Below are 14,331 nucleotides of genomic sequence, written 5' to 3' on the forward strand. Positions count from 1 at the left end.
TACCCCCGGGGCCCCTGTCCACTGAGGCCTCGCCTCCCCTCCCCCCTGCGGAGCCCCAGTCTGCCGGGAGGCTTGCCCCCCCCCGCGGGCCCCTGTCCGGTGCCCGTGCGCTCCCGCTTCACGGATGGCCGTGGTGTTCAGCTGGACCCGCGGGCCCTCCGCCCCACCTGCCCATGGGCGCGAGTGGCCGTGCTCCCCTCACTGAGGGCCGAGCTTCAGAGAGCCAGCTGTGCAAACGGACGGGAACCCCGCTGCACTCTCGGGCCAGGTTGCTGCAGTCTGCGGAGTGTCAGCGCACCTCCCCCTCGCCCCCACCAGCCCCCCAGTTCCAGCAGGTGGGGTGGAACCAAGGGTCTTGGGAACCCAGAGCCACCTCTGGGCCCAGTCCGTTCGCCTTCCGGGGCACACAGCCTTCCTTGGGGACCCTTCCACCCTGGCAGTGGAAGCAAGAAAGAAAACAAACTATTTTCTAAGAATCAATATATTTTCTTCCTTTGAAATAAATACAAACCAGTTCGAAAGGTAGGGACAATCTATGGGCAAGAGGAGGAACATGGGGACAGACCCCAGTCTTTTTTAGTACCAAATGACTCTGGCGCGACCCGGAAACGCAGTTACAAATGAGAATAATTTAAATTCTCCAATAATTACAGTATGTACAGCAGCAGGGGAGGGGGCACCTAGTGCCCCTCCTCTGGGCTGGGCCCTTGCCTGCTCACCTCCCACCTGCAGGGGCCTCAGGCCTCCAGGCAGTTTAGGATTCTCCAGGCCCCAGCCGGCAGAGGCAGCAGGGCGGCCTGTCTTATGCAGTGTCCTAACCGTGGCCTACTGCCCCACCCTCCGCCCTGCTGTAAGGTGGCAGGCTCACTGTGGCGCTGAGCCACTGCCAGCCCCTGGAGTGTCTGTACAGCCCAGCTGCACTCAAGGCGGGAGGAACCCCCCCACCCAGCTTCCCCTGAGAATGGCCCCAAGACCAGGATGAGTCAGTGCAACCGGTGCCACTCCAGGCAGGGAGCAGTCAGTCGCTGTCACTGGTGTCACTGCTCTGCTCGCCCTGCACTTTGCTGCGGTGCTGCAGGGCCCGGTGGTAGGCGATCTGTACTGATTTGCGGATGTTGGATTTGCGGCCCTCCAGCATCTTCTCCTTGTCCAGGTCCTGGTTCACACCCAGAGGAACCAGCTTGGTCCTGGGCAGCCATTGCCTACAGGATGAAGTAAAGATCAAAATCGGCCATCGCCGGACAGCAAGAACCAGCCCTCCTCACTCCACGGGCTCATCACCCCCTAATGGGTACTGGGGTACAGATACCAGCAGGTGCAGGGGACCTCTCACAGTCCAGAGCTGACAAGGGCCAATCAGTCAAAAGCTACATTAGAGGGGTCACCATGGTGTATTATGGGTACTGAGGAGAAGCCCTGATGCCCACTGTTGTCTGCAGACAACGAACCCGTGACCTCGGGGGGGGGGGGCGGGTCAGAGCCAGAATGTGTGTGCCTGCTTCACCCTCACTTTGTCCCCGGGAGGCTGAGGTGGGGAAACCAAGTCTCAAAGCCTCCAGAGTCTGAGTGGGATCCTCAGCTGAGAGCTGAAGGTCCTCTGTTCTCTGGCTACAGCTACTGGTCAGCTACTGCCCACTCAGCCTCTCAGACTGCATCTATACAGCCAGCTTGCCTCCCCAGTCTCAGGCAGAGCTTCTCACAGCCTGCCCACACAGCCCACTGCTCTATCTGCAGCATGAGTCGCCCCACAGGCTCCCTGCTTCCTTTACCAGGTTCGTTTGTTGTCAAAGAAGAGGACGAGGTAGAGATGCTCGCGAGCTTCCTGGGTCATCTGTTCCCCTAGTTTCAGCACCTCCAGTGGGGGCACAGGGATGGGGACTCCATGGTGGAACACGCCTTCTCGGGGCATCTTTGGGTCAATGATCTGAGGATGCAAGAAGAGCCTTTTGGTCTAGTCTGCCCCTTCCCTGCCACACTGCTTATTTCAGCGCCCAAGGACAAACAGCATGAAAATGGAAAAGGAGAATCCGACTGGGAGCCTGCCAACAGCCCTGGGGCAGCACCTGCCCCAAAGTGGTCTGCCAGGGAGTCCCATGCCCACAGCAGAAGCGCCTACCAGAGCTGGGTACGACGGGTACCCGCGGCACTTGGCCCACACGAGGTCCAGGGCGTCCAATGGGGAATCTTCATCTTCGGACAGCCAGCCAGTGCCCCGGCCCAGACTCTTCCTCACCACTACACAGAATGTGAGAGAGGCCGATCAGCAGGTGGGGGGCTGGCAAGGCCGTGACACTGGGACTCCAGCATCCCTGGCCTTGGGCAAGGGTACTTACTGCTGTGGCCCACGCTGCGGCCAGCACCCACAGAGTAGGCCTCATTCTCAGTGCCTGAGGTATCTTCACTGCTGTCTTCTGGGAACGTGCCTCGGGAGAAGGAGGGCTTACCCCGGCCTTGCTTTGAAGGTGTTGTGCTGTGGATGGAAACGGGGAATGGCATGACAGGTGTCCTGGCTCCAAGCCCCAGGCTTGGTCAGTCTTAGAAAGCAGAGGCTACAGGAGGGAACTTCACACTCCATACTGCCAGGTCAGAGGCTAGCCCACGGGGTGGGCACTGCCCAGCAGTCAGCAGCAGTGCACGCCCTCTCCTAAGGCAGCACTGGCCAGATCCAAGGAGTGTTACATCTTCAGACGGTATCTTTGTCTTTTTAAAAACAGATTAAATTTTTATTGGAAAGGCAGATATACAGAGACAGAAGGAGAGACAGAGCAAAATCTTCCATCCATTGGCTCACTCCCCAAGTGTCCGCAATGGCTAGCGCCCAGCCAATCTGAAGCCAGGAGCTTCCTCTGGGTCTCCCACCTGAGTGCAGGGTCCCAACCTTGAGCCATCCTTGACTGTTTTCCCAGGCCACAAGCAAGGAGCTGGACAGGAAGTGGAGCAGCCAGGACATGAACCAGCACCCATGTGGGATCTTGGTGTGTGCAAGGCAAGAATTTCAGCCACTAGGCCACAACATGGGCCCTGGATTTATTTTCTTTCCTTTTTTCAATGCATTGCTGGCCAAACAAAACAGCTCTGCAGACCCACTCCAAGGCACTGTGGCTCTCACACAGCTGATTCACCCAGGACATCTTTCTGCCTCCGACACTGACCTACGGCGTTTATTCTGTAAATAGGAGCCATCCTTCCCCGAGACTGCTGCCACCCACTTTCTAGAAGGGTTCTACAAGAGCATGCCCGGGGACCTGCTGTGATCTGCAGGGTTAGTACCTGGTCCGGTCAGAGGCGGCACTGCTGCTGCTGCTGCTGCTGGACTCAGAGTCAGAGCTGCTGCGGGGAAGGTTGCAGTCATTCCGGTAGACCAGGAAGCTCTTCTTCACGGGCTGGCTCCCCCCGCTGAAGCCGTTGGCAGGTAAGTCTTGGTGGGGGGGAGGGGAGGAGGGAAGGAACCGGTCAGGAAGATAAAGAGCAGAAGTAACGTGGGGAGAGGGACTCAAGAGCTTGGGCTCCTTTTCTGTGCTGGAAAATTCCCCCAACCTTGGCCAGTGGGTGCTAGCTGTGAGCAGCACCTATATTGTGATTGGCCAGAGTTCTGTCCCTTCCCCACTCCCATCATTAGCTACTCATCCTAGGACACAAGTGACTTAGGGCAGGAGATTCCCAAGGAAGGTGAGAACAGAAAAGGTGAAGGAATGGGAGGGGGGCTGGCTGGGTCCGTGTGTCGGGGCCTCATTTGTCCCAACTCTAAGATGAGGTGACCACATGAAAGGAAGCCTAGGGGGTCTCTCCAGCTCTCTCTCCTATGGCTGAGGCTGTGTGGGGTCTCTGGGGGGCTGGGTGATGGTGAGGCTCACCCATTGGGGGGTCTTCTGTGGACTTATCACTGTCGCTGTCTGAGCTCGAACTGGGTCGGGGGCTCCTACCCCGCTTGCGCTGACGCAGGGAGCCCATGATGGGGAGCTGGGGGGGCCCCACAGGACTGCCTCCGTGGCTGGGGGTCATCTGGCTCTCCCGGTTTTTGGGGGGCCGGCCCGGCCTCTTGGGCGGTCCAGCTGTCTTCGGGTTCTTTTTGGAGAACAGAACTGAGGTTCTCCTGCCCACCTCATGTGCGGGGGTTGAGGACATGTTGGGACCCAGGCCTGGAGCAGAGAAAGAAAGAAGGAGAGTTGGTGAGGGGCCTGCTGGGGGAAGGGCAGCTGTCCAGGACCCCGCCCTGGGTAGACAGGACCATTTACCCCAGCTGGACAGGGGACAAGACTATGCGGGCATGGACTGGGATACAAACAGCCAAAGAGGCAGCTAAGAGGCCCCTGATGGGAGGATGAGGGAGAAAGTATGGCTAGCTGTGCTGGAGGGACCTCTGCCCGGGGTGGGCAGGTACTGAGGCTATGCTTGCTTTGGGGTCTGCCTTGCCAGGGGGTTCAGACCTTTGCTCGTCTCCTGGCTGCTGCTCTCCTCTGCTGCACTGTCCGTCTGCCCATCCTTGTCACAGGCCGCCGGGTGCGGGGTGAGACTGCCTCGGCTTGAGGGGCCATGCCGCTCAGGCCCATCGCGTCCAGTCTCCCGCTGGTGGGCCAGCTTCCGCCGCAGTGCCGTCATCTCCTTCTTGATCATCTTGGCGCGCCGTGAGCGGCCCACGCTCTGCTTGCTGGCATTCACCTCGTCCAGCCGCTCCAGCAGCAGCTGCAGCTGCTCTTCCACAGGTAGGTGTTTCTGGTGCTCCAGCAGGAGCAGTCGCTCATCCTCCACTGTGAGAGGCAGGGCAAGAGCAAAAGGTCAGCTGGGGGCAGTGCTGGAGCCTGGCACACAGCAAGGAAGTCACTCCACCCCGTACCTTCTCGCCAGCCAAAGCTGGAAAGCAGCACCGGGATGCAGAACGTGGGCTCTGCATTCCTAGGGACAGCCTGCTAGTGCAAGGCCCAGCTGCCTTCTGCCTATACCACCCACTCTCGGCAGCCAACCACCCTGGACACTGGCCTCAGTGTGTGACTCATCACCTACCATCTTCAGCATGCTGTGGGGCCTCGTCACCAGCCAGGTTGTGTGGGATATGCATGCCTGTCTCAAAGTCAATGCCCATTTTCTCTGCCTGGCGCCGGGCCTGGCGGAGCACAGCGCCACCTTGCTCACGAAGCCGCACTGCTGCGCGGTAGAAGATGGTGTCCTTGGCGTTGTACTTGAGGCAGTTGCTGACAATGAGGTTGAAGTCTTCCTCAAAATCATCAAAGTTCAGGTAGCGGTAGGCCTCCAGGTTCTGCTTCATGGTGAAAAAATCCATGGGCTTTTTGATGTGGTCTAGGTAGTCAGGGACCTGGGAGAGCAGGGTAGAGTGTCCGAGTGGAGGTGTGTTCCTGACTCCCCTGAACCCTGCTCCTAAAAGAGCCCCTCAAATGCCCCAGCCACCTCCTCCCACAAGTTAGAGGCAGGTGATGGGTGATGAGTCACACACCGAGGCATGTAGCACTCGGGAAAGGAAAAATGTTGTGTAGTCCTGGCTTTACCAATCCCAGCTGCATGACCTCCCTGGGCCTTGCCTGGGAAATGGTGACTGCACACCCTCTTGTAGAGGTTTCTGGAAGGAAATGGCTACGGCCACACTCTGAAACACCATGTCACACTTGCTAGCTCTCTGAACTCCAGACAATGTGTAAAGAGGCTGGTGCCTCAGGTCTCTCATTCTATTTCTTTTCAAGAGAAGAGTCTGCCAGTCAGGGCCTAGGACTTCAGAGCTGGTTCTCTAGGTCCTGAGCCTTGTAAAATCTCTGTTCTAGGGTTCAGCACCCCACAGTGTCTTCCTGCTGGAGTTTCCCACCAGGCACTCTGGGAGAGGTATGCAGACTGCCTCCCACTCTGGGCCCTCAGGGTGGAACAAGGATAAGACAGGGACCAGGTGAGACATGTGCCCCAGAGCCGCCAGGCCCTCTCCTCAAGTCAACACCTGGTCTCTGGCCCAGACCTGGAGCAAGGATCCAGCAGGGAGAGGAACAGAAGAAAGGATGAGGGGAAGGGATTCTTACTTCGTCCAATTCGGTTACCTCAGATAGAGGGACCGGCTCGCTGAAGATGTTGCCCGTGTCCTTCTCCTGGAGCTGCTCCAGGGTTTTGCGGAGGAGGATGAGGAAGGGTGTCAGTTGCATCTCCATGGCGATCTGCTGGACCTTGATCTGATAAGGACAAGACCCCATCAGTCAGCACCAGGCCAGCCTGTGGCATAGACGGCTGGCTCCGGATTTGAACTTTTTACCCACCCCGACCTGAAGAGACCTCGTCCCTCCCTACTCTCCATTCCCATTCCACCGCCAGGGGCTTCACAGACCTGAGGCTCACGCCGGCCCTGCTGTCTCCCAACTGGGTTCTGTTTCATCCTGTGTAGAATGGGGCTAGCCCAAGAACACTCACCGTCTCCCTCTTTAGTTTCTCTCGCTTCCGGATCAGCTCCACTAGCAGCCGGGCTCGCTCCAGGTCATGCCGGAGCCGCTGCCAGGATTTCAGCTGCTCCTTGAGGGCCCAGTTCTTATCCTCTGAATCTCGCTGCTGAGGGAAAAGGGGGAATCAGGAGATGGGAAGAGGAAGGCCAGAGGACAGCAGGGAGCCCAGGACTCTCAGGACATGGTAGTTCCTCAATCTGTGTGTCCCCAAGACCTCACAAAGCAAATGCCTGCTCCATGTTTGTTGAATAAATGAAAGAATGAATGAATGACAGGAACAACGCCTTCCCGCCAGACTTGTCATCCATAAGGACTTCACGCAGGGCCTGGTCTGCAGGCTGCTGGTAGAGGGCAGAAAACAGCCTATGCTCTCTGCTCTGGGAAGCCACAGCTGCCAATCTTGGTCTTCATTCCCTGGCCCTAGTTTCCCAAGCCTACAGGGCATTGGACACGGTACCCCAACTTGTTCACAGTTCCTCTGAGACTGCAAGTGTGTCTGTAGGCGCCGTAGCAGCGGTACGCCGTTCCGTGACTGCCGCTTCAGTGTCCAGTAGCTGTGCAGCCTCTGCATGAACTGGCTCTTCCTCGGGATGGTCAGGCGGTTGGTGATCTTACTGAGCCTGGGAACATGGAAGAGAGAATACCCTTGTAGGCCTGGGATGCCAGGCTGAGAGTGAGTAAACAGCATCGTGCGTGGCCTCACAACAGATGGGATATGATGCTCCCAGCCGGAGCTGGACTGCTCGCCGCATGCACGGGACACTTGGGTAGGCCTAGCCCTCTGCTGCCACCACTGCTGCAGCCCAGAGCTTTCTCCAACCTGGTAGACTCCCTGAGGAAGCGCCTGCAGAACCTGTACCAGTCAACCCAACGGTGCGAGACTTCAAGGTAACTGAACAGCACAGCCCAAATAAGCAGCAGTTCACACCCCACAACTCCGTCCCCTGTTCCTGTTGCTCCTATCTTCATGATCAGGCCATTTCTTCCCACGGTGGCTGCTGGGTTCCATCCTCTTTCTTCCTAACTGAACAAAGGACACCATCCGCATGAAAGGCAGTTTAAAACACCTGTGTGGTCTGTCAGCTACAGGCTGAGGTTTCTGGTTGTCAAGTATTCCATTCAGCTGACCTGCTCAAGACAGCCTGCTTCGGAATTTGGGTGGCATTTTGTTTTTTCAACTACTTTATTATTTTAGTTTCTGACAGAAGCACAGAACCCAGCCACTCCATGTATCCTACTGGGCTGTCCCTTGCTCTCCAGGAGGGCTGCTGCGTCCCTCACCTGCCTATCCACCTGCTCCCCGCATACCTGTGTGGTGGGATGCAGGGCACCGATACCACAGGAGCTGCTGCCCGCTTCTCTGCCAGGATCTTTCGCGCCTTCTTCATCTTGATCCGGGATTTGGCCTTGGCCTTTTTGACCTTCTCTGAGCTCCAGCCCTTACCCTCATCCTCCTCTTCATCCTCATCTTCCTCACCCTCACTGTGGGACAGGGCGGGCAGACGGCGTGCTGAGCCCGGGGGGGTATGGATGTCACAGTAGGCTGTCTTTCGGACACTGAAGGAGGTGCCATTGGCACCTGTCTCCCGCACAGGTTCCATCTTCATGTACAGGCCAGCCTGCTGGGCGCAGGTCACGTGGAAGGCTGTGTAGCAGTTAGCTTTATGACACTGTATGCATGCCCCGGAGCCCCGCTGCTTGCAGATGTAGCAGGTAAGCTTCCAGCGAGCTGGTGGGATGTGCTCGATGCTGTCGATGGGCTCCAGGAAGACTGTGTTGGCGAAGCAGACCTCGGGGATCCACAGGGCACACACCACGTGGGCCCAGCGCCCATCATCTGTCTGCTTGAAGGCACCACCCTTGTTGGGGCACAGGGCACAATCCACAGCGCGGGAGGGTGACTGCAGGCAACGGCGGCAGAGCCACTGGCCCTCGGGGATGTAGGGGACGCCGTAGCACTCCTGGTGCACGGCGAGGTTGCACATGTCACAGAAGAGGATGACATTGCTGTTCTGGCACTCACCGTCATTACAGATACAGCACACGGCGTCCTCGTCCACAAGTGCATTGGGGTCACCTTTATTGTGACTCTCAAAGTAGGACTCCTTCTCTAGCCGGTCCATCAGATACTCGAAGATCTCCTGTGGAATGGGGCTCACGCCCTCTGTCTTCCGCCGTTCATTCATGATGTCCAGCCAGATGTAGTCTTCCTCATCCATGTCATACTCAACCTCTTCATCCAGCTCCTCAGCTGACTTCTCGATGTACCTGCAGTACACACAGGCAGCTCGGTGTCACATGCCTGCCACTTCCTCCCTGACCAGGGAGGTGGCCCGCGGGCAGCCCAGCACCTGCTGTGTGCTGGCACAGGCACAGGGATGCCCACCTTAGCCCAGGAACTCAATCCCTCCTGTTTTGCAGAAAAGGGCTCAAGGCTGTGGGCAGGGGACAGAGCTGCCTGCACTCCCCTGGGGAATGAGTCCAGGCCTGATGCTCCAGAGCTCCTAACCCAGACACAGGACACCACTTACGGAGCTTACAGAGGCTCACTCAGATGCCCAAGAGGTCAGGCAGCAGGGACCCACGGGGTGGTCGGGATGAGGGCGCCAGGCTGAGGGAGGGAGGAGGTCCCTGTTTGTTGCTGACAAACCACAGAGAGGCTATTCAGCATAGCTGCCAAGGCTTCCATGTCTGGGATTCCCTCTAGGCTCAGGGTCCCCCAAACGGCAGGTGCAGTCAGTCCCCTGGACAGCCCAGTCAGGTAAACTTAGAGCAGTAACAGCTCAGAGAGCCACCAGCTGGGCAGTCTCAGGACAGCCACGCGGTGGTGGTCCTGCTGCCCAGCACACAGCAGGCTACAGCAGGGCTGCCTCTTTATGTCCAGCTCCTGCACTGAGGCCCAGGAGACACCCATCTGGGTGACCTGGACTCTGGTGCTAGGATTGCAGGGGAAAACGGGGTGGGCTTCCGACAAGCCTGGACTGAAACACTGCAACCTTCGGGACATCACTGTCCCTCTCAGAAATTCTGTGACCCTGGAGGCACAAGGAGGTAGTAACACCTGTGCACTGAGACACTCTCAGGTCTGGGTGGAATAACCAACATGACAGGCTGACTTGAGCAGCCCCAGTAGGCCCTGGAAACCTCCCAGGTCCTGTCACTCAGCTCCTCTCTGCCCATAGCAGATTGGCTCTGCAGCCACGGTGAGAGCAGGAAGTGAGTGACAGCTCAGGACATTGACCTCCGTCTACCAGCCCTGCCTGTACCACCTCACGTTACAGGACAAATGCGTGGACGCTGGCTGATTCACCCCCCCATGGGTGCTCGCTACTGCTCACTTGATCTCTCCCCTCCCTTGTGGGCGGAGGAGGAGAGACTAGAACTCCATAGTAGGCAGCTCCTTCTAGGCTAGTGCCTCTTGCCTGAGGTGACTGCAGCCGCCTCCTCTCAGAGCCCTATGACTCAGGCCTCATGAGCATCTTCCCCCTCCAGCCTGGCTGCCAGCTTGCTCAGCACCAGCTCTCGCTTTTTTCTTTGCTGCGACACACAGGGCATCATGGGATGGTGCCCAACACCCTCCCACGGCCTCTCCTTTGGTTGCTGTGGCACAGAGAAGGCAGGCTGCCTGTTGGGGACAATTCCTGACATAGTAGCAGATCGTAATGCAGGCAGAAGGCAGGGTCCTGGAGAGACCTCAGATTTGTCAGATGCACAGAAGCCATTGTTGTGGCGTGGCCTAGCGGCTGAGGTCCTCGCCTTGAACGCCCCGGGATCCCATATGGGTTCTAATCCCAGCAGCTCCACTTCCCATCCAGCTCCCTGCTTGTGGCCTGGGAGAGCAGTCGAGGACGGCCCAGGGATTTGGGACCCTGCACCGGTGTGGGAGACCCGGAAGAGGTTCCGGGTTCCCGGCTTCGGATCGGCGCAGCAACGGCCGTTGCGCTCACTTGGGGGGTGAATCATTGGACGGAAGATCTTCCTCTCTGTCTCTCCTCCTTTCTGTATATCTGACTTTCTAATAAAAATAAAAAATAATAATAATAAAAAAGCCATTGTTTCTGAAACTCAGGCAGTCTCACTAACTGCGGAAACAAATGACAAGCAGCATGCTAGCCACCTGCTGGAAGGGCGCCAGTGGAAAGCCCCTGGGGAGGGCAGGTTCCCCAGGGGAGAGTGCCTGCGAGCTGGGCTATGGCCGAAGAGTGGACCGAAGAGCCGGGAGGATGAGGGATTATCATGGGTGGGAGCAAGTGCAGTGGTCAGTGCCAGGAGAACCGAAGACGGTGGAAAGGCAGAAGGAGAACTGAGCTGAACCGATGGAAGTGAAGCGGGTGGGGGCCTGTGTGCAAAGCGGGAAGGGTGCCCCTGGGCAGACTGCACTTCTGGTAAAGACATGCTTCACTGCACAAGGCCTTCCCAAGAGACCCTCCCGAGGGGCTGGGCTGGGCGTAAGCCCCAGATGAGGCCAACAAAGGCTTCTCTGTAGGTAAGTAGCCTGTCTGAACGCGGAGGCTCCATGCAGAGCTCAGGCTGTGAGCCATTCTGCAGCTCCGACTTCTGTCTGTGGTTTTACAACCAGTCCCCAGCCCTGTGCAGGACAGAAGCAACCACGTGAGTAAAAGGGCCCCTGGAGATGAAAACACCAGAACAGTTGACCCTTAACAGCACAGACGAGGGGAAACTTCCCTTGCCGAGAGCGGGCTATGTTCAGGACCTTGGGCCCACAGTGGCCCTGGCCTTGACCCTTCAGCAGGCAGAGGCACACCTCACAGGGAAGGGGCAGCAGGACACAGAGCAGCATGGGGCAGAGCAAAGGAACAGCTTAGCCCTCGACTTACGCACAGGCACTGGGCATGTAACTTCCGGCATATAACTGTCCTTAGGCCAGCCACACTCTAACTGGTTCCTATACCTGTGAAACGAGAACAGTACCTCCCCGACAGCTGTGAGAACACGGGAGCAACTACACAACACTCCACACAGGACCAACATGGGACTGTGCCGGACAAGGGCCTCCCTCAGCAGGTGCATGGTTGGTTCCTCTCACTGCCCTTCTACCCTGCATCGCAGCGACTCTCCTGCCCAACATCCCGCTGGCTGCTGGGCCTTGTCTGACCAGTTTTCCTGAAGACGCCGGCAGAGATGGTCTTACCGGTAATAGGAAGTGGGCCGGGGTGGGGCGTCAGGAGTGTCCTGCTCCAGCTCCCGGTATACCACCTCTGGCAGCTTGGGCGTGGTGCTGGCAGAAGCGTGGTGGTGGTGGTGGTGGGAGTCCTTGCGCTTCTCTTTGTTCTTGTGCTTGCCAGCCTTGGGGGTGGCAGCCGGGGCTTCCGCATTCTCCTTGCTGCTGCCGTTCTCGGGTGCCTCCCCAGGGACCTCCTCATCCTCAGACACCACATCCAGGTTGTCAAAGATGCTGATGCGGTGCACACGGCCATGCAAGTCCACCTCCACCATGCGCTGGGCCTGGGCGTAGCTCATCACCTCACGGCCTGGGGACTGGGATAGCTCTGAAGGGCTGGGTGACTGCTTGTTAGCGGGGCGTGACTGGCGCCCCTTCTTCTTGTGCTTGCGAAGTGGGGTCTGCTGCGGGGGTGGTGGGTTGTCGTGGTCATAGTGGTAAAGGTGGTACTCGATGCCACTGTAGCTCTTGTAGACCTTGCGGCAGGTCTCCACGGGGCACTCGTACGGCGGCTTAGTTGCCCGCAAGTTGTGGCAGAAGGTCTTCACATCAAAGTCCACCCCCATGCTGTCAGATCTAGAACAGAAGGAGCAGTCAACACCGGCCTGGAGGAGAGGTCTCGGTCCCTGCACCCTGACCCGGTGCTCGTGAGCCCGCTGTCCACCTCTACAGCAGCTCCAGTGCCACCTACTCCACTGTGTCCTTGGCCCGGGCTCCGCTTCCCCACCCTGCATCTCACACAGCAGCAACTGCCATGTCTGCAGGCTGACCAGGCCTCCTGCAGCACCTAGTTCCTGCAAGATCATGCCCACCTTCTCCAGGATGGCACTCACGGCGCTTTCCATGTGGGGCTCTGGCCTTTCCTAAATGCTTCCCACCCATCCAGCTCTGCCGCCTCCTGAGCAACCTGCCTGCCCTGCAAGACAGCATCTCTGTGGAATGTTCCCATCCTCTCTGAGCAGTGCGTTTCCACTTGTTCTGGCTCAAAGGACACTTCTGTTAAGATATCTTAAGCCCTCCCATGGGGACCTGTGCACAGTGTTCCGTTCTCCCTCTCCCTGTAGCGCCCACCACACAGGAAACTCCCTGTCCACTCCCCCATGACTAGGAGCACTGCAGTGCCAACCCTAGAGCTGATCCGACTGTCCACCCAGGATCCAGTGTGCACCAACACTCGGGTCTCAGCACATGAATGAGCCACCTGTTGCCCAAACAGCTGCCCAGTGGGATCACCGGGGCCAGGAGGGCTGGGATGAGGTTCAGCTTGTGTCTAAACTCTCAACAGGAGGCTAGAGAATCAGTCTGGAATCCCAGCAGTAGTGGCCACGCTGCTGGCCTTGGCATTAGCCCGGAAGATGCACTGGGGACTGAGGGAACAACAAGGTCACTTTGTCAAGGACAATAGCACGTGCTATGTGGGAGCTCTAGGCCCCGAGAACACAGATGAGGATTCCACAGGGCAGACCCGCCCAGCCTTTCCAGGCAAGTGGACACAACAGATGGTCCAGCCTCCAGGACACCCAGCTCAGCCAATGCCTGCCCAGATGTCCTCTCCGCTGGGCCGAGTTCAACAATTCAGGCATGGCCACCCAGAACTCCCTGACCAAGCTGACCTGTTCCGGCCTCTCCCTTGCTGCAGTTCAACCAGGCAGGTGAGCTGCCCGGCCAGCAGCCCCTCGCTTCTTCGTCCACGTTCAACTCCACCCCAACGCCGAGTCCTACCTGCCTGTTTTATCTCCCAACACCAACCTACCAGACACACAAACAAGCTTCTCCCGTTTCCAAGTCGCAGCTGTCCCAGGTGACCGCAGAGGCCCTGGCTCTGCCGCCCCAGGCACTACATCCTGCTGGGACCGGCAGGCAGAGGCACACAGAGGGAATCAAACCAGGAAGCCCGCGGGGGGCAGGGCCCGGGACCCAGGGGTGTGGCACTCACATCTACCCGGGGGAGCTCCGGGGCGGGGGGATGGAGGAAGTGGGGGTGCTAGCTCTGTCTCCTCCGTGCCCGCAGCGCACGGCCGGATGCAACCACATTTCCCCTTTGTGGGAATGCAGCGAGTTCACCACGGGGCCCCCTCCTGCTCCAGCCACGGCCGCTACGAAGGCTACTGTTGGCCGGGGGGTGCCCACCAGAGCGAGGCGACGCACTGTCAGCTCCGCCGCGCCCGGCCCAGGGGGCCTCCCCGTGTCGCTGGCCACTCCCGCAAACTCACCGGCCACCTCGAGTCCGGACTCATCGCCGGGGGCGCCCGCCGGGGCTCCGACCCCTCTCGGGGAGGCCGGCGGGGGAAGGCGGGCCGTCAAGGGGGAACCCCACCTCCGTAGGCAGCGGACCTCGCCACCCCGGCCCCTGGCCACCCCCTTCCCCACGCTCCGACCCCGGCTGCCCGGGATTCCCGCGCTGACCCCCGGCCGCTCCCGGGCCCGCCGGCGCCCACAGGGGCTCCACTCCGTCGGCCGCTGGGCCGCTCCGCAGGTCTCTAGGCTGCTTGGCCTCGGGACCCGGCGCGGCCGCAACAATAGAGGCTCCCGGAGGCAGCGCGGGGACGGCAGCGGCGGGGTCCGTGGCGGCAAAGGCAGTGGCAACGGCGGCGGCAGCGGCGGCGTCTGCGCAGGGTAAATGCGGCGCCGCGGCGCAGCCGGGCTGCACATTCGCCACGGCTCCCTGCCGGCCCGCCGAGGCCCCCAGGGGCCGCGCTCCGGGGCCGGGGAGACTCCCGG

The 14,331-nt window shown here is 59.2% G+C and overlaps 1 protein-coding gene across 5 annotated transcripts; it reads right to left on the reverse strand.

Moving 5' to 3' along the window:
• Positions 1–463: 463 nt before the first annotated feature.
• Positions 464–13,963, reverse strand: BRPF1 (bromodomain and PHD finger containing 1). Of its 5 annotated transcripts, none has more exons than XM_004581288.3 (14): positions 13,824–13,963; positions 11,581–12,186; positions 7,737–8,696; positions 6,886–7,048; positions 6,400–6,531; positions 6,036–6,164; positions 5,002–5,311; positions 4,428–4,748; positions 3,855–4,139; positions 3,271–3,418; positions 2,334–2,470; positions 2,117–2,235; positions 1,770–1,924; positions 464–1,202 (listed from the first exon to the last, which is right to left on the reverse strand). In XM_004581288.3, the coding sequence occupies exons 2-14, from the start codon at positions 12,174–12,176 to the stop codon at positions 1,019–1,021; spliced, it is 3,639 nt and encodes a 1,212-aa protein (XP_004581345.2). In that variant the 5' UTR covers positions 12,177–12,186; positions 13,824–13,963; the 3' UTR covers positions 464–1,018. The 5 variants fall into 5 exon arrangements, with proteins under 5 accessions (XP_004581345.2, XP_004581346.2, XP_058534480.1 ...); XM_004581289.2 differs by having other exon boundaries at positions 6,018–6,164; XM_058678497.1 differs by having other exon boundaries at positions 6,018–6,164; positions 6,400–6,534.
• Positions 13,964–14,331: the final 368 nt, after the last annotated feature.

Source organism: Ochotona princeps, chromosome 21 (genome assembly GCF_030435755.1).
Source record: "Ochotona princeps isolate mOchPri1 chromosome 21, mOchPri1.hap1, whole genome shotgun sequence".
Taxonomy (NCBI): Eukaryota; Metazoa; Chordata; class Mammalia; order Lagomorpha; family Ochotonidae; genus Ochotona; species Ochotona princeps.

What these genes read in the sequence shown, in the direction of transcription:
- BRPF1 (XM_058678497.1), bottom strand. Translation starts at nt 12,176, where the DNA reads ATGGGGGTGGACTTTGATGTGAAGACCTTCTGCCACAACTTGCGGGCA. An exon ending in GGAACTGTGAACAAGTTGGG is followed by an intron (nt 6,535 to 6,885) that starts GTACCGTGTCCA and finishes CTTTTCCCTCAG; the next exon opens with CAGCGAGATTCAGAGGATAA. An exon ending in AGAAACTAAAGAGGGAGACG is followed by an intron (nt 6,165 to 6,399) that starts GTGAGTGTTCTT and finishes TGTCCTTATCAG; the next exon opens with ATCAAGGTCCAGCAGATCGC.